The sequence below is a fragment of the Sinohyriopsis cumingii genome, chromosome 8 (assembly GCF_028554795.1).
Source record: "Sinohyriopsis cumingii isolate HCF-2022 chromosome 8, ASM2855479v2, whole genome shotgun sequence".
NCBI lineage: Eukaryota > Metazoa > Mollusca > Bivalvia > Unionida > Unionidae > Sinohyriopsis > Sinohyriopsis cumingii.
The window spans coordinates 106,733,688-106,746,030 of record NC_142968.1 but is presented as its reverse complement, the minus strand read 5'-3'; the positions used below and the strand labels follow the sequence as shown (position 1 = coordinate 106,746,030).

The following is a 12,343-nucleotide window of genomic DNA, read 5'->3' as shown; positions in this document are numbered from 1 at the left end:
CATGCTCATAGTGACAGAATACTGCACAACTGTAGGTCATGCTCATAGTGACAAAATACTGTACATTTATACGTCATGCTCATAGTGACAAAATACTGTACATTTATACGTCGTGTTCATAGTGACAAAATACTGTACATCTGTAGGTTAATTAGATCCTAGTGACAGAATACTGCACATTGGTAGGTCATGCTCATAGTGACAGAATACTGCACAACTGTAGGTTATGCTCATAGTGACAGAATACTGCACAACTTTAGGTCATGCTCTCAGTGACAGAATACTGTAAAACTATAGGTCATGCTCTTAGTGACACAATAATGTACATTTATAGGTCATGCTCTTAGTAACAGAATACTGCACAACTGTAGGTCATGCTCTTAGTGACAAAATACTGTACATTTATACGTCATGCTCATAGTGACAGAATACTGCACAACTGTAGGTCATGCTCATAGTGACAAAATACTGTACATTTATACGTCATGCTCATAGTGACAAAATACTGTACATTTATACGTCATGCTCATAGTGACAAAATACTGTACATCTGTAGGTTAATTAGATCCTAGTGACAGAATACTGCACATTGGTAGGTCATGCTCATAGTGACAGAATACTGCACAACTGTAGGTTATGCTTATAGTGACAGAATACTGCACATCTGTAGGTCATGCTCATATGTCTTGGAAGTTTTCAATGAATGACAAGAGTACTTTCAATGTGAGATTTCTGGATGAATAAGAAGGCAGATAGATGGATAGCCAAGACTAATAATATGAAACATGGACCAACTCTGCTTCGCTAGAGGTTGCACTATGGGACTGAAATGAGCAAATTAACTGATGGCAACAAAGATGGGTGGACATGACGCATGGTTTATGCCCTCAGTTGTACTGGAGGGGGTACAAAGGTAGAGCTTACTTCGATGAACCCCTCTCCTAGGTCAGGAAGAATATCTTTCACAGAGGTGATCAGAGAATCCAGTTCAACCCCTGTCACTCTGGGGGCACAGGCTCCTTCAAGGTCCTTAAACATAACATGAGAAGTGATACAAACTTAAGGCACGATAAATTGCTCTATGAGGTAATAATGAGTTTTGTTAAACTGAGAAATCTATTAACGGGGATTCAGCATTTTTCATGAATATTAATCTACCTGGATTTCATGTTTCGTATGAACCACAAACTGGTGTAAATTTAAAGATTCAACAATGATCTTTGTGTGGACACAATAAGACCACTTGCCCAATCCATCCATTTAGGTACTGATGAAAATGTCATTTTATTTACAATACAATGAAAATTGATATCCCAGGAAATAACGAAATTAAACCAATCACATTACTATAGTTTTCTTTAAGCTTATAATAATCAAAGACGGTCAGTGTTATAGTTTTGTCATTTATATTCCTGAGCAATATCCAGCTAACAAAGTTTTAAACTTTATATATAATTTGACAACTAAAATACACTACCTATGTGACTGCTGCATCATCTTATACACCCCCCCACCAATACAAGGAAAGAGGCATTTTAACTGTCACCTTCCTCTGTCTTGTGTGGGTCTAGAACGGGGTGGGCACGTTAGTGACCAACATCATACAAAAAAGATATTTTTTCCAGTAGCATAAAACTTAACACAATATACAACTGATTCACTGTAAACAGAACTGCTTTAAAAACACGCAAAAGTAAAAACTATTAAACTGCATAAAAATATTAAATGAGAATAAACAATTATTTTGTTTAGAAAAAATATTTCAACAGAAATTATAGCTTACATATTTCTCTGACTGATACAACTCATTATCAAAAGATCCGCCCATGTCTCCACCCTCTGCTGTTGCTCCGCCTGCTGATCCACCTGAAGCTCCTCCTATAGCTCCAAGGTCCTCCTGTGGAACTGAGGCCCCATCAGGACTTGTTCTACCCCCTCTATTTGTGGCTCCTTTAGGAGCCTTTCTCTTCCCATAAGTGGCAAATGCTATGTTTACTGAGTCTTGGATATATTGGATACGAGTTTTATCACTGCCATGAGTTAAGGAAATAAAATGTGTGACATTAATTCAATCACCAACTTTTAACATTAAAATAATAACATCAATTTATTCACATTACTGTATTCACTGCTGGATTCAAATGTAAACATCACTGTATTGTGGTCGTTGACAAAACTGATACAAGGTACAGTAAAACCTGTCGTGAGCAGCATCTGCTATGAGCGACCACCTGTCATTTCCGACCACAATCGTAATGCACAGATCGATTTTATAATATAAACGCTCTGTTATGAACGACCACCTGCTGAACGCGACCAATGACCATGATTTCTTGGCAAAATATGCATCTAATTTTGACACTGCTATGAACGACTGCATCGCCAAAAAAACAAAACAGATTGACACCACTGACCTTAACTTAATCCTTTGTAAACACTAGAGCTCAGGATAAATGTGGTATGCAAACAAAGTGCACATTAAATAACACTATAGCTGAACAACCATATATCGAGATAAACACCTCTAACCATCATTTAATCCTTTGTAACTAAGACTGCATAAATAATAAAGATTGCTCAAATAAAGTATTTAAAAAGAATTTGTCTTGCTACAGTACCAGTTTTGTGAAATTTACAACTCCAGCGTACAGTGTCATTGTTAACTGCAGTAAACCAGACTAAAGTACATGTCACTAACCGCCATTGTAGTACCAAAGTCATGTGAATAGCCAGTAAGAGTAACATCAAAGGGAGTAATGATGGATATATGCAGTCAATTTAGAGGTTTGTATTTTTTTTTTATCTTTATGAAAACTCACAAAACGCTGGTAGTCCTTATGTCCCAGTGAGAAATTGTTTGAAAGGGCTTCAGTGTAGGTTTGAGTACATCGTTTTTCTTTCCAGTTAATCCATAATGCCTGGAGGGTGAATGAGCTCATTGTCTTTAATACTAGTAAGTGAGAATCATTTCCGGATTTTTTTAAAATTAATTTTTATTTCTTTTGTGTTTCACCAAGCCACCAACTGTTTACCTGGGTGCAGATGGTCGCAACCTTTGTTTATCGAGCTATAACGCTGTTGATTTAAACTTTGTCTCAGAATAAATGTATTGTTTCTTGATGAGTTAATTATGTTTTTTGGTTTCATTCATTGGTACATAATATATATTTATTCCACATTCCCCAAAACCTGATCAAAACCGATAGTCTTTATAATGTCAACACTAATAACAATGGCAGAACCTCCGCTGAAGAAAAGAAAAATTTTAAGACTGGAAGAAAGGATTAATGTCACTGAAAGAAATGAAAAAGCGGAGACTGCTCACAAAATAGCAGTCAGCTTAAGCGTCGGTAAAATGCAAGTTCAAAATGTAATCAAAGACAAGGAGTCCATTAGAAACGAATGGCAGATAGGTGCACAAGCACTGAGGAAATATGCCACGGCATGACTGACAGTTCACAGAGATCTGAAGGAGCGAGTATGGGAGTGGTTTTGTGTTGCAAGGAGTAAAAACATATCATTAAGTGGAAAGTTGATTCAGGAAAAGGCAATAATTGTCTCAGCAGAACTGAATTATGATGACTTTGCTGCATCAAACAGATGGCTGGAGAGCTTCAAAAATAGATACAATATCACAGCAAGTGTGCTCAATGGAGAATCAGCTGATGTAAATTTACAGACAGTTGAGGACTGGAAAAAAAGACTACTGACCATCACAGAAGGGTATAACCTATGTGATATTTTTAATGCTGATGAAACAGGACTCTTTTACAGAGGACTTCCTGACAGGTCCCATGTGGTGAAAGATGATGTTTGCAAAGGAGGGAAAAAAGCAAAGGAGAGGTTGACATTATTGTTAGCATGTAGTGCAACTGGGGAAAAACTGGACCCCTTAATTATACGCAAATCGCGCAACCCAAGATGTTTTAGGTCATTTAATTTAAGATCTGTGGGTGTTGCCTATGAATCCAACAGAAAGGCTGGATGACATCAGACATCCTTAGTAAATGGCTTGTAACTGTCAACAATAAAATGAAAGGAAAAATTGGAACATTTTAATTATTGTAGACAACTGCAGTGCACACCCAGATTGTCAGTTTAGCAATGTAAAACTGGTCTTTCTGCCCCCAAATACAACATCTAAACTACAGCCTTGTGATGCAGGAATAATTCAGACTGTCAAAATTCATTATTAGAAGAAACTGCTGCAACACATTTTTTCCAAAATGGATGAGTGCTCTACAGCAACTGAAATATCTAAGACTGTCACTGTTCTAGATGCCATTTTATGGATCAAGTCAGTGTGGGATGCTCTGTCTTCATACACCATTGAAAGGTGTTTTGCCAAGTGTGGCTTTTCTGTAAGTGTTGAAGCCATAATGCCAGAGAGCGAAGAGAGTGAACAAGATGTGCATCCATCAATGGAACCTCTTCTCGATGGCTTGACATTGGAAGAATATGCCAATATGGACCACAGTCTAGAAACTTCTAATGTATTCTCAGGGCCAGACTGGGGAGAAGGATATTCTTCAGAGAGGTAAATCTGGTACTTCTCCAACTGCAGACAGTGACAGTGACAATGAGTCATCTGTTGGTGAAATTCTGCCTCATGTTATTTCACATTCTACAGTCATAGAACATTTAAAAGAGATTAAAGAATATGCTTTAAAACATGGTGATCCCAAAATTTTGCTTCTTTGCTCAGAAATGGAGATACATGTTCAGACCAAACAGCTGAGTAAAACATGTCAACAAAGAAGTATAATGAATTTCTTAAAAAACAAGTGATTAAGTGTATAGAATAAGATCTATACAACATATCTAACTGTTCATTTTTTGTACATATTAATGTGATGTTGAAATATAACTTCTATTCTCGTTGTTTGATAGATGTATATCTTTATTATATAAAGATATTTTGAGACGAATGCATGCAATATTTAACAAGATTTATGAATAAAGGATATGATACATGTACAGTGAGTATGGGCATTATTTATTTGTCAACAATGGTAACTACTGACCCTGAAAACCAGTCCATTTTCACACACCTCTTATGAGAGACCACCTGTCTTGACAGACTGCTTTTGGTTGGCAGAAGGGGGTCTCTCATAACAGGTTTTACTGTAATTTGAAAGTTAATTTATTTCACTAAATTTTTTTTTAAATGTCACAAAAATGCTGTAAAGTGTGACATGAAGATTTTCATGTCTGGTTTTGTGTGAAGTATTTACAGCAACTTGAGGCAAACATATTATATATCTCTTGCATGAACAATACAATGAATGGGAGATAACTCTTATGTATATCAGAATGCTGCATCTAATCCTAATTTTTCACCAAAAAGGAAAATGCCTGTCAAAACATTCATCGAGGTGAAATGTAGAGACTGCCCAAAAGATGTGGCTTTTAATTCAATGACATCTGTAATATGTTTTCCAATGAAATTAAAACAAATTTAGAAAAATTTTTTCAGTAAAGAATGCATAAAATAAAAAATAAGTACTTCAATTGTAAATTTAGGGATGACAGTTTATTGTAACATAAATGGCTTAAATCTAAATGGGAGAAATCGGTTAAAAGGAATTAATCTATTAGAAAAAGATAAAAGGATAAAATTGAAAATAAAAAGATGTCAATTTAATAACCATATTTACCTGTCAGTTATCTCAATAAATATTTTAATCTGAATTAATGTTAATATAAAAAAATAAAAAGGGATACACATCACAGGACACCTGAGTTAAAATGTCGGCATCATCCTGGAAAGGGTATACAGATTCATAATCTGCAACAAATCTGAAACAAAAACATACACCACATATCATAATCACTCATGAGATGAATCCAAAAACAAATAACATGAACCATGATCTGCCATCGCATAATGTTCCAACAGATCAGACTCAATTCTGTTTGTTCTGATTACTCCTAGCAAGTGCAGAGACCCAATTCTAACCAAAATGTAAAACCCTCCTTTTTAGACACAATTACTCAATTTTACATTTGTTAATGAATCATACAATACAGTATTTAAAAAAAATATATGGAAACTTACATCAAAACAATAATAAGTAATAAAGACTTTCTAAAGTTTATTAAAGACATGCAAATCTTTTTGATTCTTTCTTTCAAAAATGTCACTAAATTAATAGCTGATGGAGAAATGATGATTTTTTAGCTTCTTTTCCACATAATGATTTTCAAAACATTACAATTTGGTGCTTTTGTTGCCACTATAAAAGAGTGTTGATATATTATTACGTAAATCAGCTAATTACATCAAAATTGTAATACATAACTTTCATGTTTGTCTGTGCATTGTTCTGTAGATAACACAAAGAACTGGAATAAGGGAAATAACTCCAATAATGATCCTTGCACAATGATTCCATAACAAAATATCAGCATTTCAAACTTTGAAATTTACCTCTGGGTAATTAAAGTTAAAAGTGAAGAAACAAAAGCAAAAGTATGTAACACAGATAAAATTCATTTGTAACAACATGGTATAACACAATTACATTGTATCAACATAGTATAACACAATCACATTGTATCAACATGGTGTGTATCAACATGATAACACAAACACCACATTAATTACCTAACTTAGACCTAAATATCCTGTTCTTTATTCAGAAAACTTTTGTGCATTGTGTTTATTTTGCATAATTTTAAGTTTATATCTGATTCTCAATGGACAGACCGGTTATGATAGGCAAGATGAAACATAGCCTAAATAGAACTGACACATGACTTATAAGTCTTCCCAGGTCAAATAACAATTTTCAATTTCGAATATAATATAGGATTTAAAGACCTGATACTCCAAAATGTCAAGCTTTTACAGGTTCAGTAAGAAGCCTGGTAGATACAGTGAAGGATAATAAATTCATATCCTGTTCCATACGCTTCAGTGGGTTACCTCCCCTTATAGCTTGGATAATGCTACTGCCACCACAAGTTGAAATCTGCAGAAATATGTTTCTTCAATATAGCATTTCTTTGGAATGAATTTGATAAAAAATAATGGATGAAATAGAAAACGTAAAGCTTAATATAGAAGTTGTTATCAAAGCAATTTATGGCTCTTTTCACAAAAATCAATTGATAAAATAACAAAATGACATTTCAAAATGAATCGGACCAAGGAGCAATTTGTTTATGATATCATCTGATGATCAGTTTCATTCTGTTCATCCATGTTTTGGTATCTAAGCAACAAGTACTGGATAATTTCATGTATTATCATTCTAAAGTGATTTGTAAGCTGGGTTTCTCTTAATATGTATGAAAAAGGGTGGGAAAAAATGTATGGATCATGTGTTATATTTAAGTTAAATATCATTAATTTTTAATTTTATAGAATCAGTTACAAGGATAAAATGTGCTGCTAACATTTATTAATTATTTATTACTTGATGACTACTGATCTAAACATCAACAACTTTATCAAGATCCCAAATTAGGGGGGTTTCCCATTGAAGAATTTTTTATTTGCCCTTTTCTTTTTGGTCGATTCATCTTCAATTTGACATTTTTCATGACACTGTCCTCACCACTGCTAGATGCTGAATACATAACTTTAGACAAACTGTTCAACAATTTTTTCTTTCAACTGCAGAAGCAAGTATAAATGGGATACATGACAATAAAATGTAAGTTATTAACAAATCCAGATATAAAATTTCATGTAATAATAATCAATAACATTAAGCAAAGACCAGCTGGAAGATTAATTTCTTCATTCTTATCTTCATACCTTCTATCATTCAGTATGCTGGACATAGTTCCAAGGAAACCCTCAACACAATGTTCCATGTTGTCTCTAGGAGAAGAAAAATACAATTTTAAAATAAAAAAATGACTGACTTACTTTAATTGTCTGATTTAAGTAGTAAAATCAGAATTCTTTCTAACATTATTTCCCACATCTCTCAACATGTGTGACAATAAACTGTTCATGTGAGAAAGTCGTGTGAGATATGCCAATTCAACATCACTTCACCCAGTGATATCATAGATGACATAACAATGCCTCTGATGTTTATATATATATATATATATATATATATATATATATATATATATATATATATATATATATATATATATATATATATATACACATCCATACACACACATATATATAATGTTTCTAGTGACTTTTATTAAATTGGCTAACTTGCTAAATTATTAAAAGTAATATTTATTTGCAAATTTATTAATTAGGTTTTAAAATGTTTTAAAACGATGAGTTTCCAATGGATGTCTGGAAGATAACCCTTTGAACTAAATGTGACCAGGAAGTACTACAAAATAAAAGATAAAAGGTTAAGATGTTATTATTCAGCAAAAGATACATAACATAAAAGTTAAGGGTAAAAAATATAAAATCCTTAAAAAATATGTCAAAATTTGTTAAATAAACCATATTCCCTCAAAACATCCAAGATTCTATAGGGTGGTGTATCAAGTTTCTTAACTGACTTCATCAAGTGGAAGTCAATACACTCTATATAAATGTATCCCATTGTCAGTGGACACTGACAGGGTATGCACTTTGGTCAAGGTTCACCCTTCAAGCAGTATACACTAGTCAGCTAAATGTATCCGATACATGGCTGGCACAATATGTACCACCTGATCTTTGCAACATGTCTTCATGAGGAAAACAAGTCTCTAACAATAGGTCTGTTGTTCCGAAGACTGTTTGTGTAGTGTTCATTCTACTTACTTTCAAAGTATATAAAATATGCTGATTTTTTAAATATTTCACAAGAATACAAGGAATCTTCTAGGTATATAAAATATGCTATTTTTTAAAATAAATATTTCACATGAATACAAGGAATCTTCAAAGTATATAAAATATGCAATTTTTTAAAAATATTTCACAAGAATACAAGGAATCTTAAATGCAGATTAAGACCTTCTTAGTAATGAACATTATTTAAGCACCCTGACAAGTCTCATGGGAAAATGTCAGTTCTGAATCAATATTGATCACAACTATGTTAAAAACTGAGACCTGTAATAAATGCAAAATGTAGTAACTCAACATCTGAATCGATTTAAATATAACTGAAAAATAATACATGATCTCAAAAATGTTGCATTAAAAAATGGATAAAAAAGGGTTCTTGACATAAGAGACCTGTATTCCACTAATATTTTGTATTATTTTAAATGAATACCTGGAACAAATTTGTAACACTGAAAAATTAATCACTACATATATGACTTTCAAGAAATGTACATCTTTCCTTGTAAGTACAAGTTTACATAAGATTTTTAAAAATGCATTCCCCACAAAATTCTTTTAAATGATATGACAAGGACATTCTTTGTGGCTCATTTCTATGTATAAATAAACAGAATGTAATCATACCTCTACATAGAACAAAATGTGTCCTCTAAACAAAACCTTTAATTGTCTCCAGCACCCATTTTAGAGATCAATTATTAATGATTTTTTAAACATTTATTATAAATTAAATAAATTTATTAACCATAATGCATTCATACTAAATTATATTTCTACCTGAATGCTTACCTGATTACAAAAATATCAAGAAAATAAACTCTGTAATCTCTTCTGACACACAAAAATAGTTGTTCCATCTCTACATCATATAGACTAAGGGAAGTAACTTCATCTTCCCTTGCCACCACCAGGTGCCCACTTGTATCCCAGACATTTACCAGTTAAAGCTTGAACAAAATCAGCAACAGGAAGTTCACATTTGCAGGGAATCGTGGGAAGATTGACAGTAATGTCATCAAATAAGTTTTCTAAGAAATATGTAATTAATGTGATCAAGTAAGTTTTGCTTTTTATGCTGAATTTATTACACAACTGCTTTACCATTAGTATAAGTGGAAAGAGGAGGAAATACATGAACAGCCAACCTCTACCAACATTACCATTTTGGAAAAAGTTGAAAAGGATGAACTTTATATAAATACAAAAGCAAAAAAAAACAAAAATAGGAGCTTATAATTGTCAACTGAGGAACATGCTACAAAATGCCATTAGTTTTGAAAGTAAGATGTTGACACAAACAACAACCAGAGTGGACAGCTTTTTACACTGTAGGACTAGAATAAAGATGGAATACAAACGACTATAACTGCTTGAGCAGCATGGAGGTTGCTATGATCTTCCTGGGATTGTCTGTCACAAGCTTTTGAGCTGATCACTGACCATCCATCCATCCCCACCCACCCAGCCACCCATCCCCACACACACACTTGTATATGGCATTATGCACAAAAATAGAGAAAGTCCTATACCATAATGCAAAGCTGTGATTTCTTTCCTACTTGTTTGAAGAGGTAATCCACCACCACTGACATTATTATGTCTTTCATTGTGTGATCCCTCCAAAAAGCATGGAGAGTGGCCTTCTTGTCCAAGAGATTGATGTGAAGGGCCTCTCCTGTACTGTCCACTTACCGCTGATCATTGAGAAACATGGCAGCAATTGTGTCCCCCAACCTGACAAAATGGCACCTGCTGGTAACCACTTTCCATCTAGCCACTTAAGCAGGTGTAGTAGATTTTGGGTGAGATCATAATCTCGAGATCCAAACCACAAGAGTCAGGGCAACTTGGTGCCAGAAGGCCCATCTGTAACTAAGTCAGCCATGTAACTAAGTCAGCCATGACAAAGCAAGTCTACCACCACACAGTGCAGGCCAAGGTTTAAAAAATTTCTTGCTGAAATATATGCTCTAGCAGAAATCATTGCTGAAATATTTTTGATGCAATTACTTGAAGCTTTTGGACAGAAGCCAAATATGAGATGAACACAAACTCCAAACACTGATGAATGAAGCTCCAACTTTTTCCCTTTGACTACCCATCCTAAACTGCAAAAGAAAGAGAAAGAAAGCTTTCCTACACCAAATAAAAAATGAACTTAGCAAAGTTTTTTCCATGATATTGTCCAAGTACACCTATGTCTCCATGGAGGAAGATGTCCTGAAGTGGGATATAGCAAATCTAATGTCTTGGTGAAAATCCAAGGACAAAGGATCAAGCGAAATGGAAGGGCATATCATTTGATCCAATGACCCACAAATTGAAGATACTTCAGATATGCCATATGTATAGGTATAAAAAAATACATTTTAGACAAATCAGGACTAAACACATATTTCTTTCACACAACTGGCAGTTGCATGGAAACTGACATCTCCATTTTGAGCTTTGCAGCACTAATTTGGCCATTTGGTCAAAAACTGACCTAAATTACCAATTGATTTTTGTAACCACAATAAGTCTGGAATAAAAACCCAGGAAGTCTGACTTCTGGACTAACTCGACAGCCTGATTTGAGAGCAAAGCTCCATATCCTTCTCTAAATGTCTGCCTTCGTGGAATTGTTTGGGACCGCCATCATGAATGGGAATGACAAACAAACTGGATAAATGAGATCAACAGCCCTTCTGAAATGACCTGGATCACCCAATCAATGGATGAAAAGAGGCTGATCCAGGTTTGGAAAAACAGAAGGATTGTGTGCAATTTGGATTTTTAATGTGGGCTTAACAATTTTTCAGTCATACAATGTCTGCAGTGTAGCAGTTTATAGTGATGTCTAGAAACGGGGCATCATGCTGCAGAAAATGTAGCATTATGTCCCACCCAGTCACATTATCCTGACACCAGGCCGACCAATCCTAACACTAACCTCTTAATGCTGAGCGCCTAGTGAGGCAGCTGTTAGTACCATTTTTATTAGTCTTTGGTATAAATTGGCCTGGGTTTGAACCCACGACCTCCCATATCTGAGATGGACACTCTAACCGAAAAATAGGAGTCTTGTATCCACAGAGGGTTGCCACTGAGGCAAACTCCTGCATTCTTTATCTGCTGACAATTGTCCCTTCTCTAGCACAGTCTCTGATTATCCTGAAAAATGGACTGAAAATGAGAGCTTCAAGTGGCAGCTCCTGTGCCAACTGCTTTCCAATCATATCCCAACTAACCTAAGAATTCTGCAATCTCTGAAAAATCTGAATCAGCTCAATTAGGACTAAATTATTTTGCTTTCATTAAGATGCAGCTGAAAGTTCCTGGATTTTCCCTGATTCTGATCAATATTTTAAAATTAAGGATTTTCCTGGCCAGGAACAAACATATTCTTCCTCCCAATTTCCCAGTAACATGGAAACCCTGTTAATAAAATGTGAAACAAGAGAACAAGAGATAAGACCAAATGCTTACAATACATACAAAACAGATTAAACTCAAAATACCTATAACACAAAAGTATAATAAACTGCATTCTACAGCAAGCATGGGCAACTTCCTCCAGGGCATGAGCCGGAT

General features: G+C 34.4%; 1 protein-coding gene across 1 annotated transcript in view; it reads right to left on the bottom strand.

Moving 5' to 3' along the window:
- Window positions 1–12,343, bottom strand: part of LOC149794320 (activating signal cointegrator 1 complex subunit 2-like) — a 72,659-nt gene that overhangs the window by 13,018 nt on the left and 47,298 nt on the right. The window contains exons 9-12 of the mRNA XM_089968480.1: window positions 7,766–7,831; window positions 5,725–5,799; window positions 1,784–2,030; window positions 925–1,029 (exon numbers count right to left, since the gene is read on the bottom strand). Of these exons, the coding sequence (XP_089824606.1) occupies window positions 925–1,029; window positions 1,784–2,030; window positions 5,725–5,799; window positions 7,766–7,831 (493 nt within the window). The remainder of the gene's footprint in view (window positions 1–924; window positions 1,030–1,783; window positions 2,031–5,724; window positions 5,800–7,765; window positions 7,832–12,343) is intronic.